At 48.1% G+C, this 12,794-nt stretch overlaps 1 protein-coding gene across 11 annotated transcripts in view; it reads right to left on the bottom strand.

The window, feature by feature from the left end:
- The window catches only part of PSD3 (pleckstrin and Sec7 domain containing 3), a 201,216-nt gene that overhangs the window by 112,218 nt on the left and 76,204 nt on the right, over positions 1-12,794 (bottom strand). For all 11 annotated transcript variants that reach the window (XR_008315151.1, XM_053290550.1, XM_053290551.1 and 8 more), the window contains 2 exons: positions 4,249-4,461; positions 3,929-4,009 (listed from right to left, as the gene is read on the bottom strand). Coding sequence is in view for 10 of the 11 variants with exons in the window: in XM_053290550.1 (XP_053146525.1) it covers positions 3,929-4,009; positions 4,249-4,461 (294 nt within the window). In the remaining variant the exon portion in view is untranslated. The remainder of the gene's footprint in view (positions 1-3,928; positions 4,010-4,248; positions 4,462-12,794) is intronic.

Below are 12,794 nucleotides of genomic sequence, written 5' to 3'. Positions count from 1 at the left end.
GACTCGATGTCTGGATAAAACAAACCAGTCAATAACACCTGTCTGACTGTGTAAACAAGAAATAATAATAGTATAAATAAAATAATAATAATAATGATAATTATTATTATTATTATTATTAATTCAATTTCTATACTGCCCTTCCAAAAATGGCTCAGGGTGGTTTACACAGAGAAATAATAAATAAATAAATAAAATGGATCCCTGTCCCCAAAGGGCTCACAATCTAAAAGAAACGTAAGAGAGACACCAGCAACAGTCACTGGAGGTACTGTGCTGGGGGTGGATAGGACCATTTGCTCTCCCCCTGCTAAATAAAGAGAATCACCAGGGTAAAAGGTGCCTCTTTGCCAAGTTAGCAACTCCCAGCATCCACTACAACTCACAGCATCCACAGCTGCAATAGCCTTCACTTGGGGATTATGGGAGTTGTTGTCAACAACATCTGGGAATCCCTGTCAGAGGGAACTCTGCTCCAGACTCATAGGAGGAAGAGAAGGGATGAGACTGGCCACAATGCTCCTTTTCTAAATATGGTCAAAGAATTCTAATACAGGACTTGCTAGATGCCAGGCTTATTTTACATCTGCCTTCTAGCACAAAAGAGCACAATCCAAAAATACACGTTTCTAAATCCAGATAATCAAAACAGTTGTTCCTTGGGTGTGGCTCTTTCCTTTAACAATGCAGCTGTCAAGTACTCTCATTCTTTCAGCTCCCAGCATACCTTCTAATCTCCACTACATATCTTTCAGAGCACTGTTGTCAGTTCTGGTCCCCATCAATATCTGATCTAATCTAGACAAGTGCACAGCCAACATTTTAAAAACAACAAAAAACTCACATAGGGCTGATGAAAGAATTCCACAGGTTTCCATCATAATGAAACAAATCATGGAGCATGTAGCCCTATGCACAGCTATTTCAAAGAAAAGGTAAAGTTGTGCCGTTGAGTTGGTGTTGACTCCTGGCAACCACAGAGCCATGTGGTCAGTCCCCTGCTAACTGAACAAAGAGGCTCCTTTTAAAAGTGGTGATTCTCTTTATTTAGTTGGGGGAGAGCAACTGGTCCTATCCATCTCCAGCACAGCATCCTTCCAGTGGCTGTTGTTGGTGTCTATCTTATGTTTCTTTTTAGTTTGTGAGCCCTTTGGGGACATGGAGCCATTTTATTTATTTACTAGTGTTTTCAAGCCCGTTTTAAAAACGGGCTCTAGTAGGGGAGAGTTCTGCTGCTCGCCTTCCTTTTCTGCCCACCCGGCGGGCTCCCCCCTCCGTCTTTTTCCTCTCTGTGGTCCCCCCGCCGCCATTCCCCCTCCCGCCGACGCCAGCCTCCATGCCGCGGCCGGTCTCCCCGGCCGGGCATGGGCCCCAAGGTCTCCCAGCCACCCGGCTTTTGTGGCGCTGCCAGGCCTCGGCGGCAGCTCCGCCAGCACCTCGGCCGGCTTCCCCTGCCGCCTCCTCCCCCCGCCCGGCTTCTTTCTCTCTCCTATCCCATCCTTCCTCCTGCCTCCCTCCCTTCTGCCCCACACTCTTTTCTCTCTTCCCCTCCCTCCCACCCCACTCTCTTGCCCTTCCCCCTCCTCCCTTCCCCACTCCATCTCGCCCTTCCCCCTTCCCCCTGCCTGACTCCCTCTTGCCCTCCCCCCTCCCCCCTGATGGACTCCCTCTTGCCCTTCCCCCTCCCCCCACTCTCTCTTGCCCCTCCCCCCTCCTCTTGCTCGGTTGTTCCCTATCCCATCCTTCCTCCTGCCCCACACTCTTGCCTCTCTTCCTCTCCCTCCCACCCCACTCTTGCCCTCCCTCCCCCTCCCACCCCTCTCTCACCCTCCCATTCCTGGCAGCCTCCTGCCCCAGTCCCTCCTGCCCTCCCCACTCCTTCTTGCCCTTCCCTTCCCCCTCCCCCTGCCCACTCCTTCTTGCCCTGGCCCCTCCCCCCTGCCCTCCTCCCTCTTGCCCTCCCCCCTCCTCCACTCTCTCTTGCCCTTCCCCCTCCCCCCCGCCCAGAAGAGTCGTGCGCTCCACCCACCACCACCCCTAGGCAACTTCACTCACTGGATGTAAATTCTGCTGCTCGAACGCTCATGCTGGCGGTGGCTGAGAGGGGAGCGACTGAGAGGCGAGTGCTGAGTGGCGAGTGCACAGGGGCCAGGGGAGCGACTAAGAGGCGAGTGCTGAGAGGCGAGAGCACGGGGGCCAGTTGACCCGGATCCACCCAGGGCCCAGCATTCGTTTTGCTTTCTCCCGACGCCGCCTCCTCCAAATCGGCGCTGGGTGAGTTTGGGCCAGCCTGCCCCCGCCTCGGCCACGCTGCCGGGCCGCCCCCACCCCCGCCAGCAGGCTCAGTCTGCCTGCCGCGGCCGCCAGCAGGGCCAGTTCTCCCGCTGTGGCCGCTGCCGCCAGCGGGGCCACCTCGATGGCCATGCTGCTGGTCCGGGCCGCTCCTGCCCCACATCTGCAGCCGGGCTGCCTTGGTTGGCCAGGCCCGGCCGCCGCCTCACGGCCTGGCACGCCGCTGGCACGCCTCCGCCTCACATTTGCGGCCCGGTCTCTCTTCTCGGCCGGGCCGGACCCGCCACCGCCGTCTCTGGCCTTCACGGGCCGGTTATCCAGGCTATCTCTCTTCCTTGCGGCCGGTCCCTTTGTTTCCGCCTCTGCTGTCTTTGGAGGGCGGGCCAGACCCAGCCCACCTCTCAGTTGTCCGCAGCTGGCCTGGAGCCGCCGCCGCTGCCTCTGCCTCCCTGCAGCCGTCTCTGCCCTTTCCGCGGCCCGGCAAGGAACCAACATGGCCGCCTGTTCCCTTTGTCCGTTTCTGACTCGGCCGTTCTGCGCATGCGCTCCACGCATGCGCAGAACGGCCGAGGGAGGCACGGACACACGCTTGGTTGTCCACGGACAGACACAAAGCCTTTTATTAGAGAGGATATCTATGTAAACCGCTTTGGGAACTTTTGTTGAAAAGTGGTATATAAATATTTGTCATATTCATGTGGCTTTCTTTGGTAAAATACAGGAGAGGTTTAACCATTGCCTCCTCCCACGCAGTATGAGATGATGCCTTTCAGCATCTTCCTATATTGCTGCTGCTCGATATAGGTGTTTCCCATCTATAGGTGTGTCTGGGAAACATACCAGCGGGGATTAGAACCAGCAACCTCTTGCTCCCTAGATAAGTTACTTCTCCGCTGTGTCATAGTGGGACAGCAAGAGCTGCCCATCCTAGCACTGGCTTGAGGCTCAGCTCATTCACACACATTGAACAGACAGTGTACACAGTGTGTACACACTTGGGAGTTCATTGCGCACAGAGGCCCAATATGCTAGAATCTTGGTCCATTGTTCCCTCAGCCAAACTTGCATCCTATCAGATCTGTATGTGTTGGAGTATCTCACTCATACATTAGATTCACATAGATTCCAGAGTATGGTCTGAGAGCACATGATGCAGCCGGCCACCTAGCAAAAGCTGAGCAGGTCTGCTTCTGGTCAGTTCCTACATAGGAAGCCATCTGGGGACCTCAGGTATGCTGCTCTCAGTTCCACTCAGGAAGAAATGGGGGATACAAATATAATGTAGGTACGTCAGACCCCATAACAGAGTAAGAAGAGGCAAGGGAGCCCTGGGGCTGCAATAGCAGCAACAATCCTGTTACCCTACAATGCAGTGAATAGGTGTACATTAGAATAGATTTGAATAGGGATCTCATTGAGTGTGATCATAGGGTCACACTCTATTCATATTCCATTCCATTCAGATTCACACTGTCTTGTTCCACCTCCTCCAACTCCAATTTCCCTCATCTGGTGGTTCCGACCACCCACGTCCCGTCAGCATTCATCCTCTATGGCAGGGACAAGCCTGTCCACTGTGCGCTATGCCAGGGCTGTCCAGGAAAAGATATGCAAGGTTTAGGAGGTGACTGCATACCTGAGGGAGTGATCCAAAGACAGGTCCGTGAAATCAAAGAACTTCAGGTATTCCTCTGCTACAAGTCTGCTGAATTCATTGCTTAAAGAGAAGGAAAGAAAGCCAAACAAAATCACACTACCAAAAAATTAAAAGGCAAACATGTCTCTCTCTCTCTCTCTCTCTCCATATATATACACACACACACACACACACAGAGTATATATACAGTATATATACAGTGTGTGTGTGTGTGTGTGTGTGTGTGTGTGTGTGTGTGTGTATTTATTTACAGATGCAATATGATCAGAACAACACTTAGGATGAAAGCCAGAACGTACTTCTTCCCCAAGTGCTTTGCTACATCAGAGCGCTTGAATCTATCTAGATGATACAGCCGTTTCGCCAACCTCCGGGCTGCTTCCACATTGCCACTTGTGGTGCCATTGATGAGGTCACGACTCAAGTTTTCGTGCTCCTCTTTTTCCAAAAGATCATTGCTTCCCATGTCCTCTGTTGCATTTAACTGTGCTGTATTTCCCAGTCTTGCATTGCTATGAATTGAAATGAAGGTAAAGGGTACAGGGTATTGGATGAGAGGAGACAGGAAGAAAAAGAAAAATTTAAAATATATTCTTTGTTGAAAACAGTTAACAGCAAAGGAAGGAAATTATTAGATGTTATCATACAATAAAAGATGAGGACACATAGGGAGTATCAGTTGGACACTTCTTCTGAAACTGCACTGAAGGGAATGAGACTTGCACAGGTTTGAATTATTTCAATGGGCTTGCTTAGGAGAGCTTCCTGGAGGATTATTTCCATAATTTCTTCTTTCACATACAATATTTTTCACAACTAGGCAATCTTATCAAGTCTGTCCCACATAATTCAGTGAGATATCATTTAAGGGCATTTACAGTTGCAGTCTCTGAATTCTAAGTCTACATGACATTTTCAAAAATGTTGATCCACCAAGGAAATTCTTTATTGTCATGACAAAACAATATTCGAAATGGTGGGCAGCAGCAGGAGCAAGACAGCTCTTTCCCTCAGCCCTTGTCTATACATCCAGCAATTTAGCATAGCAATACCATTTTGAAAAGCCAAAGAACACATGCTTAATGAAGGCCAAAGGGACAAATTTAAAACACAGCCTTAAGTAGAAATATCTTCTTGAATTGGAGGATTAATGGTGGTTGTCACAGCCTACCCATTTTAATTCTGAGCCTACAAGGAACTTAACTAGACTCCTTCTGGTAGCTGCCATATTGGAGCTGGCCACGTATTCTGGCCAACTACCACATACCCTGTTGATGACATGGCTAGTGAAATGCTCTTACCTAAAAACATATACGCAGTGCAGGTCTATCTCACGTTCTGGGTTGAAATATGCATATGTACCAAAAGAAATAAATGTTAGTTCTGGTACAAAACTTCCTCTTCTCCCCATCAAAATCAGGTATGATGCTGCACAGCTTAACAAATCCCAGACATCAGGGAGCCATGGTGCCTAAAGATTTAACCTTGACACCTAGACAAGGCTATCCAGAGGCAGAGTTATAGAATAATGTCTTCTTTTTATTTTGGTCCCCAGGCAACATGGTTTCTGTTCTAAGTATGTTACTTGTGAAAAGGGAGAGAGAAAAACCTATTTACTCCCCCTCCACAATGTCCATCACTAAGCTTGGCTCCTAAATTTAGGATTAGAAAAATTGTGAAGCCAATTGATACTGTTACTAGCTGCCTACAACAGACGTGCAATTAAAGATTAGGGAGGAGAGCTGGTCTTGTGGTAGCAAGCATGAATTGTCTCCTTTGCTAAGCAGGGTCTGCCCTGGTTTGCATTTGAATGTGAGACTACATATGTGAGCACTGTAAGATATTCCCCTTAGAGGATGGGACCATAGCTCATTGGAAAAGCATCTGTATGCTTGCATGCAGAAGATTCCAGGTTGCCTCCCTGGTATCTTTAGATAGGACAAGATTTTTTTATTGAACCAACAAACTACCAAAGCATACAGTACGTTGCCAAAGCACAATTATATACAAAGTGGTTGTTTGTACATGATATATCTACAAAGATTTACACACAAGGATTTGGAAACCCACAAGGTTATGAAGTATATGCAGGTAGTACTGTAACTCAGGGGGTGGGGGATTTCAAGGCAAATCAGGTAATCGGGGGGGTTACGTCCAACGTCCATTTCCATAATTTGTCCCATTGCTGTTTAGAAGAGATACTCTTGTCTTTTTGCACATACCATACAAACTTTTCCAGAAGAGATTTACTGTCTCATCTGCGTGAACCTCTTGGTCACATCTTCCCTCCCTATTCCTATGCAGGAGCATTGCATAAATGACATAGAGGTTTACTAACCCCATTACGAGAAGGGGAACGTTCCAATTCCCTAGTATGATGGCACCTGTTCAGTCCCGTTTCCTTGAAAGTTTCTTTCTGGGACCTCGAAAAGAGGTTCTATTGCTCAAACCCGAGGTCAGTTCTTCCCAAGTCTGTTTTTCCAAATCAGGCCACTCTAACAACCTGCTTACTACCTACCACACTCTTTTAGCAGTGTGCCCGAACCGGTCCGGCGGCCATTCCAAAGAATGGCCGAACTGCCGGACCGGTCCGGCCCTGCCTGGTTCGGGTCCGGGTGGGGGGTATGCCTTTAAGGGCGGGAGGGCTTGCTTAGCCCTCCCGCCTCCTTGCCCCCGCCAGCGCCCGTATTGAACAGTATAGGGGCGCTGGAAACCAGCCGCCCCCCCCCGCCGCCGCCGCGGTGAAATAACCCCCAAAGCCAGCCAGCCAACCAGCCCTCCCTCCCTCCCAGCTAGCTGCCCGCCCACCCACCCACCCGCTCGCTCACTCGCTCGCTCACTGGATAAGAAACGAGAGGAGCTCCGGCACAGAGCTCCTCTCGTTCGGAAGGCCTCCTGCAGAATGGCGGCATGCGCGCGCTGCAAAGCACGCCGTTCTCCGGAGGCCCGGTCTACCCGCCGGGAAAGGGCCGGGTAGACCGGGCCTCCGATCGCTGAGTAGACCGGGCCTCCGATCGCCGGAGGCCCGGTCTACCCGGCCCTTTCCCGGCGGGTAGACCGGGCCTCCGGAGAACGGCGTGCTTTGCGGCGCGCGCATGCGCACGCGCAAGCCGCCATTCTGCAGGAGGCCTTCCGAACGAGAGGAGCTCTGTGCCGAAGCTCCTCTCGTTTCTTATCCAGTGAGCGAGTGGGTGGGTGGGTGGGCAGCTAGCTGGGAGGGAGGGAGGGAGGGCTGGCTGGCTGGCTTTGGGGGTTATTTCGCCGCGGCGGCGGCGGTGGGGGGGGCGGCTGGTTTCCAGCGCCCCTATACTGTTCAATACGGGCGCTGGCGGGGGCAAGGAGGCGGGAGGGCTAAGCAAGCCCTCCCCGCCCTAAAAACAAGGCCCCCCTTCGGTGCCGGTCCGGACTTCTCCGGACCGTGCACATCACTACACTCTTTTAAGAAATGTGAGTGGGTTTCCCTGAATGTTTTGCCTAGCTCACTAGCTTTCTGTTTGCAGGTGATTTTAGGGCACTCTTGCTCGTCCTCTGGAAGCCATGGCTTAGCCGCATTAAGTGGTAGTACTTGGTGGTATAAGCGCCACCTTGTTTCCCATAAATGGAAAGGGACTTTTTTCTCCTTAAAGAGAGCGATCAGGTTGCAACAAGTACTGTGAAGTGCGGTGTTTGTAGTGTTTACGTTCTAAATCAGGTTTAAAAAAACCCACTTCTAGAATCTCTCCATAAATTGTTTTCCTTAGCTGCTTAACTGAGGAGGATCCTTTAAACAGATCCGGTTCAACCTTCCATTTTTAAAGTGTGAATAACAAATCTCTCAAGTAGTCTGGGTGTTCTCTTTTTAGTACTTGTGTGATATTACCATTGAAAGATCCTTTCCCCCACCATGCTTTCGCCAACGCAGAGCGAAAAGCGAGACCCAGGTTTTTTGCAGGAGGTTGGACATATTATGGACATTCACGAAGATCCAGTTTCCAAAACTGTAGGACATGAATTCAGTTACAAAATAGGGTTGCAGGGCAGGTAGGGCTACGCCTCCCTGCTCAACCTTCGTAAATGCTACTGCACGGGCCAAAGGGAAGGACGCTGTGTGCCATACTAGACGGAAGATCTGGCTTAGTTTCAACTCTCCGAAGGAGATCGAGCGGGGGAGGATAGACTACCGCCACGTTATGCACCAGGGGTATCAGGTAAATCCGGATGTAAACCGCTTTCTGGTACATGGCAAGGCTCCATTTTTTCCACATGGTGATTTTAAGCATTACTTTTTCTTCCCAATCTGTCCAATTCCCACCCCCAGAATTTTTCCTTAATCCCATATTCAATCCCCAAAATGTTTACTGTATCTACCCACTTCAGTTTGGACTCTGGGGCCCCTTCGCTTTTACATTCAGAGATGGGTAGGCACAAGAGTTGCTGGCGTCCAGGGTCTATTTTAACAAATACACTTTTGTCAGCATTTAATTCTGAGCCCGAGATCTTGCCATATTCCCAGAAGAGGTCTAGTATTACAGAGATTTCATTTTCGTTTGATAACAGTAATGTAACATCATCGGCATGAGCTACAAATGTTACCCTAAACTCAGAATGCGGTTCTGAGCGGACAGCTGGTTCGGCTATCCCATCACTCTCCATCCTCTTCCCTCCCCGGAAGATCTCGCAGGGCGGAGGGATAGAGACCGAGAGTCCTTGCAGATGGGGTTCTCTCTGAATCCTGATCAGGATCGGATCCAGGGCAAATAGGACTGAGAGAGACTCCTGCCTGCAACCTTGGAGAAGCCGCTGCCAGTCTGTGTAGACAATACTGAGCTAGATGGACCGATGGTCTGACTCAGTAGAAGGCAGCTTCCTATGTTCCTATTTGCGGGCTATTTCAAATTGACTTGTCAATATTGGCCTCTCTTTCTTTTCAGCCCTTCATCATGTGCTGCGCCTTTCCTGATCTAGGTTTCTTTCAACTCCCAGGTGCCCTTATGAGGGCAAGAGATAAATAAAAAAGTATTTACCTCTTGCTCTCATGTCTCTAGGCCAGCCTTCTTTCAGGCCTCTTTTCCTTCCTTTCCTTGGCCTGCTGCCTGAGGCAGAACCTCCTCTTTTCTAGTTCCTGACTTCTTTACCTCTTCTCTGCCCTTCTGCCTTCCCTGCTTCTCTCTAAAAGCTCAAGCAGTTGACTCAGGTTTAGGATCAGAGCAGCTCAGCGAACTGCAGCCTCCATTCTACCTGCCCCATCCCACAGTAGCCTTAATCAGGCATTATGCAAACTGGGGGTGGTGTACTTGTGTACAGCATCTGCGAACACACCTGAAAGCCCACAACACTTGTGAAAACCCTTCCACCCGCTCTCCGGGGCTTCAGCATTTGTTTGATGGGACAAACACTATACTTGTGGAGAGATTATTCCCGTGAACTGGAAGCTGGGATACCCCAGTGTTGCACATCACACAAAGGATCTCTCCACAAATGCAGTGTTAGTCCCTGCAGACACATGCTGTAAGTGTGGAGAGTGGGACATGGGATTTTCACGTATGCCACAGTGGAGGGAAGGGTTTTCAAGCACATTTGGAGGGCGGGGGGTACAGCTTAACTATAAATTGCCCTGGGTGGGACAGAAGAAGTAGAACAAACAAATAATAAATACACAGCAGAGGTGGTAATGCTTGAGGTTGAATTGATTAAGTGCCATCAAGTCGGTGTTGACTCTTAGTGGCCACATAGATAGATTTTCTCCAGGATGATCTGTCTTCAACTTGGCCTTTAAAATCTCTCAGGTGGTGCATTCATTGCTGTTGTGATCAGGTCTATCCACCTTGCTGCTGGTCATCCTCTTCTCTTTGAATATACTGCATGATTTCTGACTTCAGTTGGTTATGTTTAGAATGCTCCCCTGGGTGAAAAAATTTCTGCAAATGGAAAACTAGAACAGCGAAGAGTGAACTGGACAGAACCTTCCTTTCTCTTGTGCTAGGTGACGGTGGTGGTGGATAACCTGCAAAGAGTACTGGGTGATGACATTATGAAACCTTCACCCTGATCAATAGGAGAACAAACTGTGAGCAGAGAAAAACTGTCAGAGTGTAAAGATCAAGGTCATAAAGGGGTTCAATCACCCTCAAGAGCTCCTCAAAAATGATCTTCCTCTATTTCAACAACTGCCCCCACTGCCCCTGTTCTTAGCAGCCCACTTAGAAAAGGACTCCAACATTACTTGCAGGAAGATTCCAAACACTTCCAGAGGAATCCTCTTTAGAAAAGTAGGCCAGTTCAAAATAGGGTAAAGTAAGCTTTGCGGGCATTGATAGGGTTCGGAGTAAAAGTAGTTTCCCACCACAGTGACTGTAGTAAAAAAAAGTTAAAATAATAATATTCATTAAAGAAAACCAGAGGTTACCAATATATCAAAGAGACTATGAAGAATGAGGAAGATTTTTAAAAATTAGAAAATCAAAAGGACAAAAGAAAGGTAGCAGATGAATTTATTTGCTATGTTCAGTACAGCTTGGAGACATACTATTACAATTCTGCACACCACTGATTGTGAAAGAGAAAGCACTGGGCTTCTAAAGGAATAACCAGATATAAACACACAGGTAGGACCAAAGATCAATGTTAGTGGAGGGCTATAACTCAGCAGCAGAGCACACATTTTGCATATAGAGTCCCAGGTTCAATTCCTGGTTCAATTTCCAGTTCAAAGGAACTCAAGGAAAAAATCTGGGAATGATTTCTGCCTGAAACCATGAATAGATACTTTATTTACGGCCAATGGCCAAAACACTGAAACCCTGGAAAGCCAATCAGAACAGGCCATACTGCCCAGACGGATCCAAGGACAAATTCTGCACGTATAAGGCAAATTCATAGGGTAATATGCCAACAGCAAAGACAGTCCTTGACAATTCCCTCCATAGCACTTGATGGACTCTAGTCCATGAACACTTATGCATTTGTTACACAGTCTTTAAAGTAATAAAGCCCCTTCATTGTTTTCTTAGTATGTGTCTTCCCCTTGCCCCCTTAAGTTTTAGATATCTGCCCTCAATGCAAGAGACATTTTAAAGCACCTGGTATTGGCAGCTGAGATACATCAATCATAGGCCATACCAGTCAACAGACTGATCTTACTATATAACTGTCCACACAACAGACTTCTTCATGATTTCTCATCGCCCTTAACATAAAATCTACACAGAACTAATCATTGGGCATTTTTGAGAAAGTAATTGCAACCAGTATGTGTGCCTCCTTCTTTCAGATAGCTCTGGCAAGGAAGCCAGCTGGTGAAATCCCCTGTATTTAGTTTAGACGAAACCAAAACTGGAACTTCCTGTCTGTGTGCGCGCCAGGGTTCTCCATCTCTCTATCATCACCACATTAAGATGACTGAGATCTAAGCCTGCCATTCACACACTCATAGGATTTGAAGAAACTCTGCTGGATAAGATCCTCATATGGCATGATGCAAAAAAAAGTATCACAAAGGAATTATGTTCCATAGAGGTTATGTCTTCTTTGGACCTACCTGCATCAACGAAAAGGAGCCTGACCACTACCTTATTTGTAGAGTTGTATTCTGGATTAGGCTCATCATTGGGAAAGATGTCATTTTCTGACCAAAACTGATCTCTACTTCGTATTGGGGTAGGTCAAAAGTGATAATGGCAGTAAAGGTTATCTTCCAAAAACCTCTGTACATGCCTTTAGGGAAAGCCTCAGGGATGCGCAACACAAAGAACAACAACAAAGAGAGACAGGCATGTGAGAGAAGGAGGGTGAATCGGAAGCAGCTATGAGGAGAAGGCAGGTTGGAGGTCAACAGAGAAACTATTCTTCTATTTCTCCCCTGCTTCTTAACCAAAAAGTTCCCCAGCAGCAACAATCTAGTAATTGTTTACAAAAGGTTAAAATTCATAATTAAAGCTTACAATATCCTAAAACCATGAAAGAGTAAACAAAACAACAGGAGGCGGAAAGAAACACAAGGGACTCTAAAAGAAAATATTTCAAACACAGCTGTAGCAGCCAGAAAAGGGGGGGGGGGGAGACTAATTGGCAAAAGCATATTTTAAAAGGAAGGTCTTGGCAAATCTTCTAAATCTCTAGACTGAGCCAGCCAACCTGCCTGATTCCTTCAAAAGGGGCATTACTGGAGAAAAAGGCTCTATCCAGATCAGCTTGCTACCCACTAGACTTCAGATGGTGGCAGCACATGCAACAAAAAACTGGTCATGTGAAACACTTTGAGGACCAATTTCTTATGAGCCTTTTCACCGTCTCTCTGTACATCTCCGTCAGAACACTGTTTCTGGACCTCTGCAGTGGTATGGCGCCGTATCAGAAGTAACACAGTAAATGCAGGAGGAGGAAGTCAAGATGTGGTGGAACGGGACACAGTGAACAAACCCTTAGCTTAGGCTTTGATACTTCAAAAGACAGCAGCTAAGTCGTTCAAACAAACAACAATGGACAAAGAAAACCAGGTACCTGACTAGAAGCCAAACCCATTGATGCTGGTGGTTAAGAATCTTCAAGTTATTTTCTGCTTGTTTACAGCCTTGTGACTAGAAATGCAGCAATGCCTCCTGGGTCTCCGAAACAGGTCATATTGCTTGCACTACTGATCTTATAACTGCACAGTTTTTCCTCAACTACAACCAGTGGAGAGACCAGCATTAGTTGCACAAAACTAATCAAGCATAATCACTTGCCCCGGATGAAGAAAACATTCCCATACACAGCAGAAAACCACCACCTCCACATCTGGCAGCTCAGCGGGGCTTGGATGTACACCCCCAAGGTCAAGTATATCTGCCTCTATATCACACACAGATCATTCTTGCTGGACTGGGGC

Source organism: Hemicordylus capensis, chromosome 2 (genome assembly GCF_027244095.1).
Source record: "Hemicordylus capensis ecotype Gifberg chromosome 2, rHemCap1.1.pri, whole genome shotgun sequence".
Lineage (NCBI taxonomy): Eukaryota > Metazoa > Chordata > Lepidosauria > Squamata > Cordylidae > Hemicordylus > Hemicordylus capensis.
The sequence above is the reverse complement of the archived record's forward strand: the minus strand, read 5'-3'. Positions and strand labels throughout refer to the sequence as shown.